The 20,206-nt window shown below is 62.3% G+C and overlaps 1 protein-coding gene across 4 annotated transcripts in view; it reads right to left on the bottom strand.

Annotated features, from left to right (window-relative positions):
• Window positions 1-20,206, bottom strand: part of Pde9a (phosphodiesterase 9A) — a 63,096-nt gene that overhangs the window by 32,514 nt on the left and 10,376 nt on the right. For 3 of the 4 annotated variants that reach the window (XM_048346182.1, XM_048346183.1, XM_048346186.1), the window contains exons 2-4: window positions 17,717-17,787; window positions 16,090-16,167; window positions 10,355-10,398 (exon numbers count right to left, since the gene is read on the bottom strand). In XM_048346182.1, the coding sequence (XP_048202139.1) occupies window positions 10,355-10,398; window positions 16,090-16,167; window positions 17,717-17,787 (193 nt within the window). The remainder of the gene's footprint in view (window positions 1-10,354; window positions 10,399-16,089; window positions 16,168-17,716; window positions 17,788-20,206) is intronic. The other variant, XM_048346187.1, reaches the window with a different exon arrangement.

Genomic DNA, 20,206 nt, shown 5'->3' on the forward strand with positions numbered 1-20,206 from the left:
CTTCGGTCCACGGTCCTGCCATGTCAAGCCGCCCTAGGACCCCTGGGCCTACAGCACGGCGGAACCAGGCTGCTAGCATCATGGTGGCTAGGACACAGAGAGAAGAGGGGGCTGGGGTCCCGATACCCCTCCAGGGCCACGCCTCCCCATGGCCTCACTTCCTTCATCTCGGCTCACCGTCGAAAGGTTCCTCCACTTTCCTAGAGCCCCGTTAGCTGGGGCACTGAGCTCTCTGCACACACGCGTGAGGGGCAGCACTGAAGGTCTAACCCACAACACCAAGCCTCCCCAGGTTCAACGTCATCGGTCCACAATTTACTGACAGACCGATAGATGACCAAGTTTAGAGACTCTGCAGTGTGTTTTCCATGATGCTGATACACAACAATAGCACAGGCACGCGAAGAGATGGGAACCGTGACCACAGACCAGGGAAGGACGCCACCCAGTAGAAGTCTAGGTGACCCAGAACCGAATCCAGGACCTGAAACAAACACATTGAGACCCCAGTAAGTCAATTGTAACAGGTCCAAGGACCCCAGCACAAGAAGTTAGTAAAGAGCTAAGAGAGGTAGAATCTCAGGGGAGAAAGCTACAAGTGACAACCCAGTAAAATTTTTAGAATTAAAAAGCATACCTGAAATAAAAAATTCATGGATATATTTATAACAGTCTGGCTTCAGCACAACAGTCAGAGAGTTGGGGGACAGATCAATGCATGCTACTCAATCTGAAGAATAGAAAGACAAGTGACCTAAAAACAGAAAGACTAGAAGCCCCCATTGCCCAAGGAATAACAGCAAACCTTCCAACACTGAGGACATTTAATCTCAGAAGAAGAGGTGGATAAAATGCACCTGAAGAAGTAAATAATGGCCTAGTACAGTGACTCATACTTATAGTTTCAGCTTCTCAGAAGGCAGAGATTGGGAGAATTGCAGTTCAAGTTGGGGGGGGGGGTGGTATTAGTAAAACCCCACCTCAGTTCACAAGCTGGTTATATTGGTGTGCATCTCTTGGGTCTAGGCTGGCCTGGGGAAAAAAAATGCAAGCCTTGATTCAAGAAATTATCAACGTGGAAAAAAGAAAAAAAACGGCAGGAGGCATAATAGAGCACCTGCCTAGCAAGTTCAGACCCTGGGTTCAAGCCCCAGGACTGCCTGAAACAAAATAATGACTGTAAATGTTGCTAATTTATGGACCATGAAAACTCAGTGATGAGTAAGACAGTTCAGTGGAAGGGCAGTCAGGTCCAGAGCCATCCCAGACAAGCCTGAAACCCAAGGATGAAGAGAAAAGACAACTCAGGCTCTTGAGTTGTCCTCCGAAGAAAACAGCCTGGGGAAAGATGACCCATCCCACAGCGGGAGTCGTAACAACACACAAGCTGAGTTTCCATTAGAAACAACAGAGGCCAGGAGAAAGAAAAACAACCCAGCCACAACCTTCCTAAAGAAAAAGAAAAGCACAGAGTTCCATACTCTGAACAACAATCCTTCCATCGAGGCAAAATGGAGACAGGAAGGCAAGGTAAAGACAATCGGAGACTATCAGTCCCTGCCAGACCTCCACGAAGGGATTGTTACAAGAAAGAAGAAAATGTTCAGGCTGAAGGGAGCACAATACCACAGGAAGTTGCAATGAGCAGGAAGAAATAAAGGCATCGGAAATGTGCAGGCAATGACTAAAACATTATCTTTAAGTTTTTCATAATTTCTTCAAAAAAAAAAAACCCCACCAAGCTCAACTGGTTATTTAAAGCAAAAATCACAGTATCTTCTGGGAATTGAATGAGTGTAGACAGGAAGGCAGTGTGGCAGCAGCTCAAAGACGGCGAGGAGGAGGAGGAGGAGGAGGAGGAGGATCAAGCCAGATCACACAGCTGCCTCGTCTTTACTCAGCTTCTGCAGAGCTAACTCGGCTCTTCCCGAGGGCTCAGTCACCCTGCCGTTCGGTGTCTGGCGGGAGAGGAAGAACTCTGGCTACACCTTGACCAGCACACCAATGCACAATTACCACGGCTGGGTGGCAACGGAGCCGTCTTCCGTGACTGAGTGAATGAAGAAACTGGGATATGCCCCGCCGATGAGGCTTATCCCATGCTGACAAGCCTTGAACGGGCACAGAACTGGGCGTTCGCACTAGGAGGGGGAGGCGGCCGACCGGGAAAGGCTGCGCTGGGACATTCTAACCACGTGGCCCAGACAGTGACCCGATCAGAGGCGGGGCCTGAGGGATGAACAGCCTGGCCAGACACAGGCTCCATGACCGGGCCCAGGCCGGCCTCTGGGAACTCCTGGGCTCGGGAGACCCTCCCGCCTGGGCCTTCCGAGGTGGCGGCATGGCAAGTGTGTGTCAACAAGCCCAGGGTCGCCCAGGAGACTCGCCGGGCTGTTTGATGCTGTGATGGTGAACACACGACTCTAGACATTTGCTCAAACCTAGAGACCGTGCAGAGCCCGGAGCAAATCCTGTGTGGACTGTGGACTTTGGCCGGTAAGCGTCGCCATGGGTTCACCAACTCCCAACGTGCAGGGCGCTGGTGTGGCAGAGGCATTCTGGGTGTGGAGAAACACAGGGAGACGCCATGCTGGTCACTCAGTTTTGCTGTAAACATACAACATCAGTCTATGCAGCGCTGTCATACGTAGACCAACCAACTCAAAGCAACCGAATGGCACCGCGAAGGGACAGGAAGGAGCGGCAAGGAAGACCTAAGTGTGTTCCACACGGGGTGCTCACGCCGGTCACCCTAGCTATTCAGGAGGCTGAGAGCTACGGGTTACGGTGGGAAGCCAGCCTGGGCAGGAAATCAATGAGGCTCCCACCGCCACTGGCCACCCAAAGGCCAGACGCGGAGCTGTGGCTCAAATGGTAGAGGGCCAGCCTGGAGAGGAAAAGCCAGGGGCAGTGCCCAGGCCCTGAGTTCCAGCTCCAGTACCGGAGCAACAAACGAAACAAGCCAACCAGGTTCCACATCCGAGGAGCGCGTATTGAAATTACCGGAGGGTGGAACCCAATTTAAGAACTCGAGGGCAGCCGGTGCTGGGGTGGAGGGGGCCGGGGAGCCCTTCCCCATCGCTGGTGGGGGTGGCCGGGCACTGCCTGGCATGCGGACCCACGCGCTCCTGCCCGGGGTGCCCACAGGCTGGGCGCACTGGGAACGGCCCGCCCGGCCCTCGCGGGCTCCGCGGACGCGTGCACAGCCCGCCGTGCAGCAGCTACCGGCGGCTACAGTCGACCGGCAACCGTGCCAAGCAGGAGGCCTTCACCCCCGGGCTCTGCGTGGCTATGGGCTAGCCGCGTCTCCGCCCCGGCCTGCGGGGAGCTGCTCACGGCGGCTGGCTTGGTTGGCTGAAGTATCCCTAGGGGTGCGTGAACCCCACCATCCCGTTTATAACCCGGCATCCCATGGTGTTAAAAATAACTCGAGCCCAAGATGACTAAGGCTGCGCTTCTAGAGCCCAGAAGCCTCACAGCTTCGCAGTGAAATCGCGCTAAATATAGAAAATATTATTAAGAAGCATTATTATTTCTCACGAGCAACACATCTGTGCTCAAATCTCAGGCAGGAACTTGGCTTGGACGCATCCCCAGGGCCCGCTGTGCTCGGGGGAGTTCAGACCTGAGGAGGCGTTCCCGCTCCCCGAAAGCCCTGCCCTTCCAGAGCTGCCGCCGCCGCCGCCGGGCCGTTCGGTACCCCAAGGTTGCTTCCCGCTCAGCGCTTTGCATCCATCCCCCCCCTCCCCCCCCCGTTATCTTCCCAGGAAGTGCAGAGAGAAGGATCCTAATCCCCCTTCTGCTCTCCTCTGCACACAGCTACTACAGGGAAGGTGCTGGAAACGGGCAGCGGAGTTACCCCTGACCTCTGACCTGGGAAACAGAACGCGAGCCAGGCCCAGGGGAGCCAGGCGGGCTGGGCCTTGGCCCGTGGGGCCCACGGGGTGCGGGGGAGGCCGGTCCTGCGGCCTGGGGGAGGCGGCGGCTGGAGGAGGGCAGCGTGCACCCCCTCCTCAGCTGCGTGGGAGAGCGTGCCCAGGTCGTCAGTGCCCGGAGGACACCGTGGGCACCCGCGGGCGGCCAGGGCAGGAGCACAGCGCCCCGAGCCCTCAAGAAGGGACGTGGGGCCTCTGCGCGGTGGCGGCCACCGCTCCAGGCTCACGGCGCCCGCCTGGTGGGCACCGCGGCCTCCCGGTCCTTCCCCGCGGGCTGTGGGCACCATGGCCACCCGGCGTTCAGATGGGCTCAGGGCGGGCAGAAGGTGCTCGGGTGGGCGCCCCGCAACCCCTGTGGATGGCAGCGGTGAGAGAGAGAACTGGGGAGACGCCCGGCCTGACCTGCCGCGGGCTGAGCTGCCTCAGGCCAGGGGTGGCGACCGGCGACTCCAAGGCCACTGTCACAAGCGGACTGCAACCGTCTGCCCCATGTTCCCCATGCTTTGTAGCACGTTCTCTAATGAAAGGCAAGAATCAGCTAGCGACAGGATTATCACCCAGGACTAGGGAAAAATAAAAGTTTTCAAGGTGTGTGTGTGTGTGTGTGCGTGCGCATGCGCACACGCGCTAGTGCTGGGACTTGAACTCTAGGCCTATGGCTGGCCCTCTACACATCTCCGCTTTCATTTTCCTTTTTGGTTGGCTAACTGGAAATAACCTTACAGATTTATCTCTCTGGATTGGCTCTGACCTTTATCCTCAGATCTCAGCCTCCTGAGTAGTTAGGATTACAGGCGTGAGACATCAGTGCCTGGCCTTGATTTTATTTTCATATATATATATATGTACATATATATATAATATACACATTTTTTGAGGTGGCCTCTTACTATGTTGTTCAGGTTGGGCCTCAAAATCTGGGACTCCAGACTTTCTTCCTCAGCTGTGCATGTAGCTGCGATATGGCGGGGTGCCCCTGTAGCCGGGCAGTTTTCTAGAAGAGGTTCAGCAAACACAGAACGCCTGTGTTCACAGCTCTTCCCATCGGGGGCTCCTCCTTTCTGGCTCCCAAGAGTCTCTGTGCCCCTAGATGCTGACCCGGCCCGGGTCACAGTGGTCTGTTCTTCTTTCCTATGGAAAGGCATGTTCTTTTCTGTGTGTGGTGTACTGGGGCTTGAACTCAGGGCTTGGGTGCTGGGCTTTAGCTTTTCACTTAAGCCTGGCATTCTGCCCCTTGTGCCTTATCTCCACTTCTTTTTTTTTTTTTTTTTTTTTTTGGCCAGTCCTGGGGCTTGGACTCAGGGCCTGAGCACTGTCCCTGGCTTCTTTTTGCTCAAGACTAACACTCTGCCACTTGAGCCACAGCGCCACTTCTGGCCATTTTCTGTATATGTGGTGCTGGGGAATTGAACCCAGGGCCTCATGAATACGAGGCAGGCACTCTAGCCACTAGGCCATATCCCCAGCCCTTATCTCCACTTCTTTCTTTTTTTTTGGTAATGGTTAAATGGAGATAGGAGTTATGTTAGTTTTCTTGCCCATGGTGGTTCTGAACTGTGATCCTCAGCTCTCAGCCACCCCCCCTGCCCCAGAGTAACTGGGATTTATAGGAGCAAGACACTGGTGCCTGGCGAAAGTCATGTTCTTTATAATAAATACTCTTTTCTGCAGGGAGAGGCGGGGGAAAGGCTGCCACGGACTCCGCGGAGCTGGGTCAGGTGGCCGCGGGCTGGCCAGGACACAGAGTTCCACTTCCTCTCCTGAGGTTCTTTTTTTTTTTTACTGCCGTTGTAAATGTGGCCTGCAGGTTCAAGGGCGGGCGGGCTGCTGGCAGGCCCTCGCCGAGGGCAGCCTGGTCAGGACGAATCCCTAACCTTGAGAACAGCAAGGCCAGGCAGGCGGGAGCTGGAGGCCGGGGCCGGGGTCCGCACTGAGAGAAGGAAGAATCCCTAAGGAGCAGCTCTGGAGGGAAACATGAGACCCCAAGGCCCTTTTCCCGGCTGGACTCCTGGAGGACGGGGCCCACGGGGCCCCGGCTGTGTCTCCCAGAGAAACCCTGGAATGCTACGGATTCCCAGACACCCTCAGGGGGCGTCGACCTAATTGGGAATGGAACTGGAAAGGAGTCAGACCCGCGGGGCGTGTGGGTGTTGCCAGGGAAACCATAGCGCCTTCTCCCGGAGGAAGAATGAACAGGGTTGGCTTCACAGGCTGGTCCTGAGGGACAGAGCAGCCCCAGGCCCGGCACCAACCTTTCCTCGGAGACTTCTCTCTCTGAGGAGCACGGTTCTGCCCCACCCCTTTTCTAAAGAGTGTGTTAAACCCCAACCCGCAGCAGCAGCAGCAGCAGGTGTCTTTTGTTTTGGGGTCCCTGGCACAGTCAGAAGAAACGCCTCTTCCTGTCTGGTCCCTCCCCGGACATCCCGAATACGATTCACACACCTCTAGTTCCCCAAACTCCTCCGTGGGACCCGAGGGCGGCCGCCCGGTGCCCACAGCCGCGGCTCCCTGACCTCGGGCCCGCCAGGCCTTTGCAGATCAGAACCTCCGGAGGGAGCTCAGGCCTGCAGCTGGCTGCCTTGCTTACCACCCGGGTCTCCTTCCTCAGTTCTTCCCTTCGATAGACTGAGTCCACATCCATCTTCTATCAGACCTAAGTTACACAAAACTCTGCCTGTCTTGTAAATATCTGAACACAGCTGTCCCGTCTCCCAGCCTCCCCTGCCTAAGCGATACTTGTCCTGCGCAGTCCTTCTCTGGCCGGGCCTGACTTTGTTTCCCTGCACTGACAGGCTGAAACGTACATCAGGAATGAAGATTTCACCGAATGAGATCAAGGACACGCTGGATGCTGAAGAGAAAAACACCACTGACGTTGAAGATGTAATGTTTAAAGAGGTGTCAAGAAAGTCTGGAAAGACAATGAAGCCCACCCAGGTGAGGGGGGAGAGAGCGACAGACCGTCTTCCTGTCCAGGAAGCAGAGCCACGGAGAAGACAGGAAGGGGAGGGTCGAGCAAATCCCCACGGCTGGCTGACGAGAGGTGGGGGCCCCCCAAGCCCGCAGGGGGCCAAGGAACCATGCACAGATGAGACAAAAGCCCCACAGGATGGGCACCCGCCGTCAGTTCCTGGAAGTCAGTGGTACAACTTCAGCTGCCAGAGGAAAGGAGACATGACAGACGGAGACAGACGCGCGAGACAACCGACAGCCCTCCGCAGACACGCGCCCGCCGAGAGACAAGGAGACACCGCCCGCTAACATCGCACTGCCTGCGGCGAGAGCTGCCCCTCCAGGCAGAGGAGGGGTTACAGCCGGAGCGCCAGGGTTGGAGGAGGGCCACGTCGAGCACCGAAGTCCACAACAGGCCTGTCGAGAGCAAAAATCCTATCCGTGCCTTGTGGGGTTCAAAATACACCTGGAGTCAGTAACATGCAAACCATGAAGGAAGCACCTGAGCACAGGGCCCGCTACGCCGGGAAGGGGCACGGCCCCCCATGGCAGGCTGGGGTGAAACCAAGGCCAACCAACCACAAAGAAATAGAACACACACAGCTCGGAAGCCAAGAGAGGAACCCAGAACAGCGTTAGAAAACGCTCAGTATCCCAAAGACGTGCGAGAAACTGAAGACAAAAAAAAAAAAAAAAAAAAGAAAACAACAAAGGGAACGAGTAGAAAACAAGTAGAAAGACAGGAGATCGAAACCAACCACATCTACAGTCACACGGAATGCAAATGGCATGCAAATGACAGATGCAAGTACGAGGCTGAAACAGCCAAAAGTGATCGCTGGCTGCCTCTAAGAAATGCCCTTCAGAGAGAGACCCACAGACGGTTGTGGGTTGAGGCCAGCCTTGTCGAGGGGTTCACAAGAGCCCTTTGTCGGCTGTCCGCGGAGAATGAAGTCCACAAGCACCGCCAAAGCTCCGCGCCGACGCGTCAACGTTCCACCTTCCGACTGAAAGCCTGGAGCACCAGCGAGTGAGAACCAACCTCCAGCGAGAACCAACCTCCAGCGAGAACCAACGTCCAGCGAAAACCAACCTCCAGCGAGAACCAACCTCCAGCGAGAACCAACCTCCAGCGAGAACCAACCTCCAGTGACAACCAACCTCCAGCGAGAACCAACCTCCAGCGAGAACCAACCTCCAGCGAGAACCAACCTCCAGCGAAAACCAACCTCCAGTGAGAACCAACCTCCAGCGAGAACCAACCTCCAGCGAGAACCAACCTCCAGCGAGAACCAACGTCCAGCGAAAACCAACCTCCAGCGAGAACCAACCTCCAGCGAGAACCAACCTCCAGCGAGAACCAACCTCCAGCGAAAACCAACGTCCAGCGAAAACCAACCTCAAGTGCTCTCCTGTGGGGCACACCTGGAAGTCAACTAACTGCCCCACCTGTTTCTCAGTCTTGGGGCCACGTGTGGCTAAGATGGCGGCGCCTAACAACAACGCACAGCTGCTACAAGTGTCTTTGGTGATAACCCGGAGGCGGTTCTGTGGGCTGTGACGCCCCGGCTCTTCCGCCCTTGATGGACAGCCCGTGCCTCCCCTTCCTGCCAATCTTAGACCTGATTGGCTCCTGTGCCTTATATTAGTGGCACGTACTTCCCCAATAAGTGAGATCTTGCACCAACTCGACTCCTCCGGTGAGGGAGGGCTGGGTGCGGGCGGCCTGCCGGCCCTTCTCCTTTCTTGGCTCGTCCGGTCGGGGTGTGCCTTTCCCCGTCTCTCCTGTGGGTCAGGGAGCACAGGGGGCTAAAGACCCCGACACTCTCCCATGTCACACACCAGAACTAGCTGGGAAGGAACCCTTTGGCCCGGGAGTGTGGCTCAGTGGTAGAACCCTCCTGGGAGGCACCGGCCTTGGGTTTGATCCTAGCAACCTCGCATGAGCCAGGCAATCAATCAACCAATCACAGACCTAGACGGACAAGGTCAAGCCACGGAAATCCCAGAGGAAAACAAGAGCAAACATCACACCTGTGGCACACACTCGGGCTTCTTACACTGGAGATGAAAAACACAATATCCTCTAAGAGGAAAATCAAGACGTTCGGTTCAGAGGTTAAAACTTGTGGTCGCTGCACGAGATCAGTAAGACAATGACGTTGGGAACTGGGCCAAGTATTTTCCATCAAGACCTGACAAGGGCGGTGCACCGGGACGCGTCAACTTGAAAGCACGGTCACAGCCGAGGGGTGTGGACGTTCAGGCCCCGCCTCGTGAGGGAGGCCCGGCGAGCGGTCAGCAGCATGGCCGCGCGTGGCTAGGGGACCACGACGAAAAGCACCGTGGGCTCCGCGGCACAGCCACGAGCGTGACCGCGGGCGCTGGGGAGGGCGGCGGCGGAAGGGCCCGCGGCACGGCACGGTGGCCGAGCGGCTGGCCGTGTCTGCGGAAGTCAAACACACCTAGACGGCCGGACTCGGCCGCCCGCCGCGAGGCGCTGGCTTCTCCGCCCTCCCTCACCCGCCGTGAACGCCAACGCGCACGGCGATCTCATCCTAACAGCCTGAAGCCAGAAACGGCCCCACGCCCATCCTCCAGCACAAGGAAAGCACACCGTGGGGGGGGGGGGCACACCGAAGTGCGAGGTGAAGGGGTGAATGGCTGAAGCACGCCGCAGCACAGGCAGGCAGCACAGCCACTGAGTCACCAGAGGAGAATAACGCCCCGGGTACTCTTCTCGGTAGTGACGTTTCCTTTTGGTCCCGGAGGGCTGAACTCGGGGCTTCGTGCCCATGCGGCAGGTCCTCTCCCATCTGAGCCGGGCCTCCGGCCCTCCCTGCCCTCCTCCCTCTTTACTCAGGCTAGCTGGTCTCCTCCCGCAGCTGGGGCGTTGGGCCTGCGCCCCACGCTCAGCTCTTTCCCGTCCACAGGCCCCCCGGCCCCCCAAAGGCGGCCTGGCCCCGGGGCTCTCTTATAGCCTCTACGAGCTTCCTGAAAGGGGGATCCGCTGATCCGTGTGATCCGAAGGCGGGGGGCCGGACAGACAGGCGGCCGGCGGTGTGAAGGAGACGTTCCGAGGCGCCGTCGGTGCTCTGCGTGTGGGGTTCGGCGATGGTGACGGGCTGCGTGCACGCCCACCGAGACGGGGACGCCCCGTGCCGTGGGAACCACACACCGGCGAGAGCAAGCGCGCCATCCGCGGGGAAAGAGCGAGCCTAGAAACACCACCACCGGCGGGCGAGGCGGGCGGGCAACGGGGCGGTGCGGGCCGGGCCTCCCCGCCTCAGGCTCAGGCAGGACCGGGGGGGGGGGGGGGCAGCTGCCTCACGGTCACCCGAGGTCCCGGGAGACGGGCTGCAGGGTCAGAGGCTTAATGTGTCTACTCGGCTATGGTGGGGGGGGGGGCTGAAATAGCTTCTGATTTCTTTTCATTAAAAAAAAAAAAAATGACAGCAAGGCCTTACCGGAAAGCTGCTTCATAGCCACGGGTCTCACTTTGTAGGGAGTTCTGCAGAGAGAGAGGGAGAGAGAGAGGGAGAGAGAGAGAGAGGGAGAGAGAGAGAGCCGGTGTGAGACTGTGTCTGCTTGCGGAGATAAGCCAAAGCAGGCACGAGTTAGAGTTCAGTGGAGCCCTCCCTCTCCCTCCCTCCCTCTCCCTCCCTCCCGGGCCCCCCCCTTCCCTTCTGGTGCTGGGGATGGAACCAGGGCTTTGTGCACGAAAAGCCGCTTCGCTTCCCCTGAGCGACGCCCCAGCCCCGCGTTAGCAGAGCCGTCCGCTTCCTTCCCGTCTGCGTCCGGCGGAACGCGTCGCCGGGTACCTGGTGGCTGTCACTTCTGCCGTCAAAGCTGTGGCGCCGAGGCTGCACCGGCGGCAGCTGGCGCGGCTGTGAGACCCCCCCCACCCGGCCGACGCTCGCGGCGACGGCACCCCCACATCACGGGGGCCGTGACGGGGCCCAGCGGGCCTGGACAGAGGGAGGCCGCCGGCCGTGCGTACGGCAGACGAAATGCCACTGCCGCCGAGGCGGGGACGGCCCGTCGGGAGCCGGGGCGAGACCCCAGGTCAGAGGGGGCCAGGCGAGGCCCAGAGGCCGGCCGCGGCCAGCGGGGGCGGAAAGCACCGCCGGCGGGCTCCCGTCCACGGCCTGCGCTGGCCCACCGTCCCTTCTCCGCCGACGGCCACCGTCCACAGGTGCTGGAGGTCCAGCCACGAACACGAGCCCTGTGTCCCCCGGCTTGACGGGGCGGGCGCCGTGGTGGACGGCTGCCACCGACAGCATGTCCTCGAGGGGGTGGCACAGGGGACGCCCCGCGGTACCGAGGCCTGAGAGGCCCAGATTCCCTCAGGAGGTGAATGGGTTTGCACAAGGTCACAGGGTGGAATCCGTGTCCTTGTAAGTGGACCCAGGGACCAGATGACCCCCTACTCCTCTGTCTTAGGAGGGGATGAGTTGAGAGAGAGACGGCTGCTTTGAAGCCGGGAGGGGGGGGCCCCCTCCGTCAGACCTGACCACGTCCAGCCCGCACAAGGCCTCCGTGTGAGGCAAAAACGAGGCAGCCGGTGTGGAGCGGCACGCCCAAGCTGTTAGCAGCCGTCGGGGGTCCACGGGCAACCAGGAAGGAGCGAGAACAGAGCCGCACGCGCTTCCACGGCCACCCCTCCCGCCTCCCACGGGCGATTCCCCCTGGCCTCAAGGACAGAGGAGAGAGCTGGCCCCTGTGCGCCCCGTCCACCCTCTTGCTCTTCCCCTCGGCAAGGCCCCGCCCCACGGGCCTCCGCACTCCAGAGGGACCCTCAGACCCCCCGCGGGCGCGCGGGGGGGGCCCTCCGGAGTGGGCAGCGTCTGCAGTGACCCCGGGCGGGGACTGAGGTGTCTAACCACGACGCCACCACCGCCACTGAGAGAAGGCGCCAGGGCTCCGCAGAGCGGCAGGAAGCCGCCACGGCCGAGGCTCCTCTCTCCAAGGGGCCGCGGGGCTCTTCTTGTGCCTCCTCCACTCCTCGGGCTTTGTCCCCGGAGTCAACGCGGAGGTACCGAGGATGGCGACAGGGGAAAGAAGGGCCAGGCGGTGGGGACGCAGAGCCCCTGGGCGCAGGGCAGGCTGGCCGAGAGCCTCTTCAGCTGCTACGATAACGCAGTGACGGGCGGTCTACCCCAAGGGGGCCCCACTCGCCCCCAGGCCATCCTGACGGGCTCAAGAGCCCCGAGACGGCTCCAGGGGCGGCGGGGGACTGCAGGACGAGACCCGAGCACGGCCGGCTGGAGCGGGCGTGGACCCGGACACCAGTGCCTCCGCAAAGTCCAGGCAGCCGTGGAACCTTCCAGGCCCTCGGGCCAGCGCTGCCGGGGCCGCGCCGTGTAATCGCTCGAGATTAGTCTTGGCTCCCGGTTCCCTAATCCCCTGGGCTCTGAACATGGCGACGCTTCCCGGGCCTTGGCGCGGCTCCACACGCTGCGGTCTCCACGCGAACGCGGTTACAGCTTCATCGTCCTGTTCTTCCCCGCCACCAACACGAAGCCCTCCCCCTCCCCCTTACCCTCCCCCCCTCCCCGAGGGACCCACTGGGCTGGGGCTTCTGGCACGGGTCTTTCCCTGCAACCGGGGTGCCTGGGCGCTGGTCTTCCTCTGAAACCCATCTAGGAGGAGGCGGCCTGGGGGGATCCTGGTGTCGGGGAGGCAGCTACGCTAAGCGAGGGGGTGGGGGGGCACGGCCTTCCACACGGGGGGGGGTCGGGGGAGCACGGCCTTCCCCTTGCCTGGCAGGGCAGGGCGGGGGCGGGGGGTGGCACCTGCCAGGCCGTGGCAGCAGTAGCGGACAGGTCCGTGGCGGTGGGTTTGGAGCCGACGTTCACGAGGTCCGGACCGCATCCCGCAGCCGGCAGCGGCGGGGGACCCCGGGCTGTGGAGGGGGTGACGGGAGGAGGGGCTGGGCGAGGGGAGCGGCAGGCACTCAGGCGTGAGCCTCCGAGGCCGTGGCTCTGGGGTCTGATGTGGGGGGGGGGAGCTGGGCGGAGGGACTCCGGGACCCCCAGAGGGGACGGAAGCCACAGAGAGACAAGCCCGGCAACCACACCGCCCACGCGGCCGCCGGGACGGTGGGTGTGGGGGCTGTGGTTTCTAGATCTTTCCGGGAAGGGCACAGCCAGGACCTGCGGGACTTCCTGGTCCTGAGCGGGCTGGGGGCACAAACCTGGGGTGCAGAGTGACTTTGGGGACTCCCTGCCCTCGCACCGCCCCGGTGGTCCTCAGCCCGCCTGCCTGCCGGGCGCCCCTTGCCGAGCTGGCCCCAGACCCGTCGGGAGGGGGCCGCCTTCACGTGCAGCGTGGAGGGGGCCTGGTTCACGCGGAGCTGTGGGCGAGACCCGCGACCCAGAGGGCCCCCCAACGTGGAGCGGGGCTGGGCCACTTCCCAGACAGAGCAAAGGGCACCGGCACGGCAGGGAGGCCCCAGGGACGCGGGGGCCGGAGTCCCAGGGTCCCCGGAACCCAGGTCAGCAGCTGGGGGGTGGGAGGAGGAGAGGGGAGGCGCCCTTGCTCTCTTGGGGGGGTATGGTAGAGCCTCAGTGGCGGAGGAGAATCAGGACGACCCTCCCCCACGCTCAGCTCCGCCCCCTGACATTTGGGACCAGGCAAACGTGTCCCCCCGTGATGAGTGTGTCCCCGTGACGAGCGTGTCCCCGTGATGAGCATGTCCCTGTGACGAGCGTGTCCACCCGTGACGAGCGTGACCCCCCGTGACGAGCGTGTCCCCCCGTGATGAGTGTGTCCCCCGTGACGAGCGTGTCCCCGTGACGAGCGTGTCCCCCCGTGACGAGCGTGTCCCCCATGACGAGCGTGTCCCCCCTGACGAGCGTGTCCCCGTGACGAGCGTGTCCCCCCGTGACGAGCGTGTCCCCCCGTGATGAGTGTGTCCCCGTGACGAGCGTGTCCCCCGTGATGAGCGTGTCCCCCGTGATGAGTGTGTCCCCCGTGATGAGCGTGTCCCCCCTGTGACAAGTGTGTCCCCGTGACGAGCGTGTCCCCCCTGACGAGCGTGTCCCCGTGACGAGCGTGTCCCCCCGTGACGAGCGTGTCCCCCCGTGACGAGCGTGTCCCTGTGATGAGCGTGTCCCCCCGTGATGAGCATGTCCCCCGTGACGAGCGTGTCCCCCTGTGACAAGTGTGTCCCTGTGACGAGCGTGTCCCCCCGTGACGAGCGTGTCCCCCGTGATGAGTGTGTCCCCCGTGACGAGCGTGTCCCCCCTGTGACAAGTGTGTCCCCGTGACGAGCGTGTCCCCCCGTGATGAGCGTGTCCCCGTGACGAGCGTGTCCCCCCTGATGAGCGTGTCCCTGTGATGAGCGTGTCCCCGTGACGAGCGTGTCCCCCTGTGACGAGCGTGTCCCCCCGTGACGAGCGTGTCCCTGTGATGAGCGTGTCCCCCCTGACGAGTGTGTCCCCCCTGATGAGCGTGTCCCCGTGACGAGCGTGTCCCCCATGACGAGCGTGTCCCCCCGTGACGAGCGTGTCCCTGTGATGAGCGTGTCCCCCCGTGATGAGCGTGTCCCCGTGACGAGCGTGTCCCCCGTGATGAGTGTGTCCCCCCCGTGATGAGCGTGTCCCCGTGATGAGCGTGTGCCCCCTGACGAGCGTGTCCCCCGTGACGAGCGTGTCCCCGTGACGAGCGTGTCCCCCCTGATGAGCGTGTCCCCGTGACGAGCGTGTCCCCCCCGTGACGAGCGTGTCCCCCATGACGAGCGTGTCCCCCCTGTGACAAGTGTGTCCCTGTGACGAGCGTGTCCCCCCTGTGACAAGTGTGTCCCTGTGACGAGCGTGTCCCCCCTGACGAGCGTGTCCCCCCCGATGAGCGTGTCCCCCCTGATGAGCGTGTCCCCGTGACGAGCGTGTCCCCCCGTGACGAGCGTGTCCCCCCCGTGATGAGCGTGACCCCCCCTGTGACGAGCGTGACCCCCCCTGTGACGAGCGTGTCCCCCCATGACGAGTGTGTCCCCCGACGAGCGTGTCCCCCCGATGAGCGTGTCCCCGTGACGAGCGTGTCCCCCTCGATGAGCGTGTCCCCCTGACGAGCGTGTCCCCCAGAGCGGGGGGGGGCAGGGGGCACGCACGCGTCCCCAGTGAGAACGACCGGCAGGGGATTAAGCGCTGGGTACCGTGTTCGAGCCACACGTGTGCGCGGGTGGGCTGGGCGGGCTGAGCCCGGCTCCCTCAGGACGCCCTCGGCGTGGGAGCGGAGCCCCGAGCAGAGCTGGGGCCCCCATGGGGGCCCCGGGGAGCTGTGGCACGCGTGAGGGCGCGCGTCTCCCGGCCGTGCCGAGCCCGCGGGCCCGTCCCGCATCGCCGCCGTCCCGTCCCTTCCCGCCACGCGCCCGCGCCTCGCTCCACCCCTGTCCCGGACACGGAGTCCAGCCTCGCTGCGGAGGGGGGCTAGCTCCACACGGGGGGCTCGGAGCCCCTCGCCGGGCTCCCGACACCCTTTCCGGTCACCGAGCCGCAGCGCGGAGCCGGTGCCCTATTTGTTCCTGGCTGCGTGAACGGCCCCGCACCCAGCAGCCTCCCCGGGGTTCAGGCAGACAGGGCTGGGCAGGCTCCGGAGCCCCGCGGGCGGAGACGAACCGTCGCCAGGGAGGGCACTGAAGCCCCTGGGTGTCGGGGCGACCGAGGAGGGGGGCGGGCTCCCCGGCACAGGAGGAAGGAGGCGCAGATAGACGCACGCGCTGGCTGGAGGAGCTCCTCCCCCGCCCACCCCACCGGTGGCCGAGCAGCCACCGGACGCGGGGACGCCATGCTTCTCCGTGGCCGGGGGACTGCGGGAGGGTTGACCTTCTCGTCCTTGCCAGTCTCCTCCTCCTGCGCCCCGGCCTCTTCCCGCTACTCACAGAATGTTCCAGAGGAGCCTCCGGGAGCCCAGCCCTCCACGTCCCTTCCTAAGCTTACTGCAGAGATCTTCCTGCCCCCCCCCCGCCCTCGGTTTCCCCGTTTGCACACTTCCCCCTCGCAGGGCGCCTACCGCGCACAGAAGGTCAACTCCGGTGCAGGAGCGAGCGCGTTCTGCTTCATTCTTGCCGCCTGCCCGCTCCCTGCCAGCATTGCTGAAACTTCAGATTTCCCTGCGGCAACACCCACAGTGCTGCTCCTGCAGGGGAGGGGGGGTGCAGGGGCCAGATGCACCCCAAGACGGCCCCACTGCAGCTACGTACCGTTCTGAGTTTGCGGGCATGGTGGGGTCGATGGCGACCATGGCGTCGTCTGTGGTCAGGAGGGAGATGGTTGTGTTCCTGTAACACACACCGGCGTCAGCCCGGCCCCAGGGCCGCACCCCAAACCCCGTAACACACGCCGGCGTCAGCCCGGCCCCAGGGCCGCGCCCCCAAACCCCGTAACACACGCCGGCGTCAGCCCGGCCCCAGGCCTGAGCCCCTAACATAGCCCTTATGCCAGACGGCCCCCCAAAAGGTCGGGGCCCTGCACGCGGGCCCAGGCGCAGTGCTGAGAGCCGAGCTGCCCCCCGGAAGCGATGCAGGGGAGTGGCGGGGCACACTCCAAGTGCCTGTCAGCTTTTACGTAACTTCAAGTGGGCATCGGAGCAGCCTAGTTTATTGAGCTGGGGGATTAGAAGCAGACTCGTGGTGCCACAGGAGCTAGCAGGTAGGTCAGAGTGGATGAATCTGTAGCTGCTGTAGTACTTCCAGATCCCCGGAGACTCCAGCTAGCCCGGCGCCAACCTCTCCTACGGAACGGCCTGAAGCGGCGGAGACGCGCTGCCCTCCAGCCTGCTCGGGTCTCCAGGGGCCTAGGGGCCATCACCCCGACCCAGTTCCTTACACTCTGACCTGCAGCGTGAAGTCAAGAACCTGAACCGGGGCAGCGACAACCTCATCCAGGGTCGTTACACGAGGATACATATATATATATATAATATATACATACACACACATACACATATGCATATGTGTTATGTGTTCATATGTATTTACATAAACATATAACACACGCATACTCCTCAGCATAATTCTCTTTCCTTTTGTCTTTCTTTGTGTCACAACTTAAGGCCTCCCACCCCTGGCCAGGAGCTGAGCCTCTACCACTTGCTTTTTGCTGATGAAGGGGGAGTTAGGAGATTTTTTTAGATTTGCCCACCAGGCTGATTTCCACCCGAGGTTCTCGGACCTCAGGCTCCTGAGCGTTACCGGTGGGAAGAGACGGCCCCTCTGTGCGTCCCTCACCACTGTGTGCCCTGCCTCGGGCTTCCGGGGCGGCCCTGAGCACCCTGGTCCTCCCGGCAGAGACCACATGGATGCTCACCGGGACACACGTGGACACCCACCGTGGCAGAGACCACGGGGCGGACACCGCGTGGACACTCACTGTGGCAGAGACCACGGGGCGGACACCGCGTGGACACCCACCGTGGCAGAGACCACGGGGCGGACACCGCGTGGACGCTCACCGTGGCAGAGACCACGGGGGCGGACACCGCGTGGACACTCACCGTGGCAGAGACCACGGGGCGGACACCACGTGGACACTCACCGTGGCAGAGACCACGGGGGCGGACACCGCGTGGACACTCACCGTGGCAGAGACCACGGGGGCGGACACCGTGAGGACACTCACCGTGGCAGAGACCACGGGGGCGGACACCGCGTGGACACTCATCGTGGCAGAGACCACAGCGGCGGACACCACATGGACACTCACCGTGGCAGAGACCACAGCAGCGGACACCGCGTGGACACTCACTGTGGCAGAGACCACGGGGGCGGACACCGTGAGGACACTCACCGTGGCAGAGACCACGGGGGCGGACACCGCGTGGACACTCACCGTGGCAGGCCTGTGGCGATGCAGAACAGGTCCATGATATCGCTGGAGTTGCAGTACTTGCTGAACACCACCTGCCAGAGAGAGAAGACAGGCGGTCAGGTGGCCGCGAGGGCCGCTGGTTTCCATGGCGACGGGAGACGCCACGCGCCCCTCCCCCCTCTGACCGGAAGGTCTCCTTTGAAAGGACAACCCCCAATCGCGGCTGGGGAATGCCCCGCGCGCCCCTGGGCTTGGCTGGTCCGCGCGAGTGGGGAGGAACTGCACGCCTCTGCTCGGTGTGCGCGCCTCCGGCCGGCGGGCAGTCGCGCTTGCCGCTCGCTCACGGGGCGACGGTCCGGAGGCCCACGCGGGACGCTAAGCGCCCGGCGTCACGGCCAGTGCCCGGCGGCCTCCCCGGCTCTTACGTGGAAAAGCAAACGCGGACACACTGAGAAGGACCGCCTTTCAGTGCTAGAGAGCTACGGGATGCGGCCGACACACTGCGCCGTCCGGGTGGGGGGTGAAGACCGCAACAGAGCCCCTCTCCACCACCGGTGCCACGGAAAACACACACCCACAGCCCACGTGGCTGACCCCGGGGGGAGCCCTGCTTGGGGCAGCCGCTTTTGGCCGGGGGGTCGCAACAGCTGTCACCCTCTCTCTATCCACGTCTTTACCTCCCTCGGGTCCTCCGGATCCAAAGGCTCCACTTAACGTCTAGAAATAAGCCACGGGGCACCATTCTGAGGAGCGCGAGGAGATCCCACACCTGCCCGGCGGGGACCCTGGTGCCCCCTGCCCGTCGCCCCGAGACTGGGCGAGCGGCCTCCGTTTCACAGTCTGCGACGCGGGCAGCCGTGGCCGGGGTCTGCTTTGTCTTGACTGCCCCTCGGCGGCAGGCTCTTGCTCACCCCCAGCCAGGGTCTCCTAAGTTCCAGGGAGACACTCCGAGCCCCCCAGGAAAGGAGGCACACAACCACGGACCCCCAGAGGGGCAGCTGGCTGGACAGGCATCTGTGCCTGCCGGGGACCCAGGCCCCGATGGGCCAGGGTTTCCAGAAATGCAAGTCTTGGTTGAGAAACTGGGGTGTCGCCTTTCATGTGTGATTTCCTGACGGCATGGAGATGCCTTTTCTCTTCTCTTAAGCCTCGTTAGCAAGGTGGTAGATAACTTACAAACCGGAATATCTTTAAATGATATCTGGTTTCTCCTGTCCCCAACTTTGGAAGCGCGTGCCAGTCCCTGCTTCCCATGCGAAGTCAGTGGGGCGCCATCTCCTTCCCGCCCAGTGCTCTGCCCAGCGGCGTTGGGGGGATGGTGGGAATTCCGCCCCGGGGTGGGGGTGGGGGGTTGGCTGGATGCTCTCACCGGGCCAAGGTGAAAGCACAACGCCAGAGCATACACAGTACCCCCGCCACCCCCCCCCCCCCCCCCCGGGGAGGGGCAACCTGAAGGTCAGGATCCCAGACTTTGACCTGGAAGGCCGGGAACTTGGGAATATTCTAGAGCTGGAGGAGAGAGTCGTTTAGAAGGACCATGGTTGAAATCGGAGACAGCTTTGTTTGGTTTTCGCCTCTGCTTGGCTTCCTAGCCTCGGGATAGTATAAATAATGGAGACTCTTAAAAGTCTACATAGAAAGTCTCCCAGGCACCAACTGAAAAAGGCCCTTCCGGCTCGCTGGCCCTGGCTGCCCCGCCCGTCCACCAGGAGCCCCGGGAGACCGGCTCGCAGGTTCCCGTGGACGCCTTCGGACAAAAGGCCGGGTGTCTGCAAAGGAAAGCAACGCCGTGTCCTCCTCCGCGTTTCCCGACTTCCTGCCATGCGGTTCTTTGAGTCGTTTTCTAACTACTTGTCACTTGGCTTGAGCGGCGCTCTTTTGTTGTGTGGCCACTCTCCGTCTGAGCCAGCACCACAGCTGGACCTTTCCTTCTGGGTGTCAGCCTCCCACAGGGCAAGACTAGAAAGGGGGGGTCAATGGTCCAGCCCCCCCAGCCGTCCCGGGCCCCAGGAGAGCAGCCTCACGCGGTCTCGTCAGGAGGGCACGGGGTTGGCCGGCCACACGCTGGATTTCTCTGCAAACCCTCCGCCCTTCATGCAGAGACAGAGCACCAAAAATCAACAAGACGGGGCCAGGAGACGTAACCACGACAGGCAGGAGTCACGAGACCCGTGGGAAAGATGTCAGACGCCCTCCGGCTTGGAGGACGCGAAGAACGCACGGCAGACCACGCGGCTCGGCCCGCGGCGCCGTGGGGCTCACACGAGACGGGGGAAACGCACAAGGAGACCCGGCCCGGCTCTGGAGGGACGCCCGGAGCCACGTGCCCCTGGGGCCCTGGGACCTGCACGCCGAGGAGGGTGGGTGGGGTTTGCAAAGGAGGACTGCGCCCCTCGGCGGAGGCTCCCATCCAGTGCGCCGCCGTCCCGGTTGCCCCGGGACTTGAGCAAGCGTCCGTCTCGGGAGTCCTGGCTGTGGGACGCACCCCGAAGGGCTCCCCACCGCGTCTGC

This window comes from Perognathus longimembris, chromosome 5 (genome assembly GCF_023159225.1).
Source record: "Perognathus longimembris pacificus isolate PPM17 chromosome 5, ASM2315922v1, whole genome shotgun sequence".
NCBI lineage: Eukaryota > Metazoa > Chordata > Mammalia > Rodentia > Heteromyidae > Perognathus > Perognathus longimembris.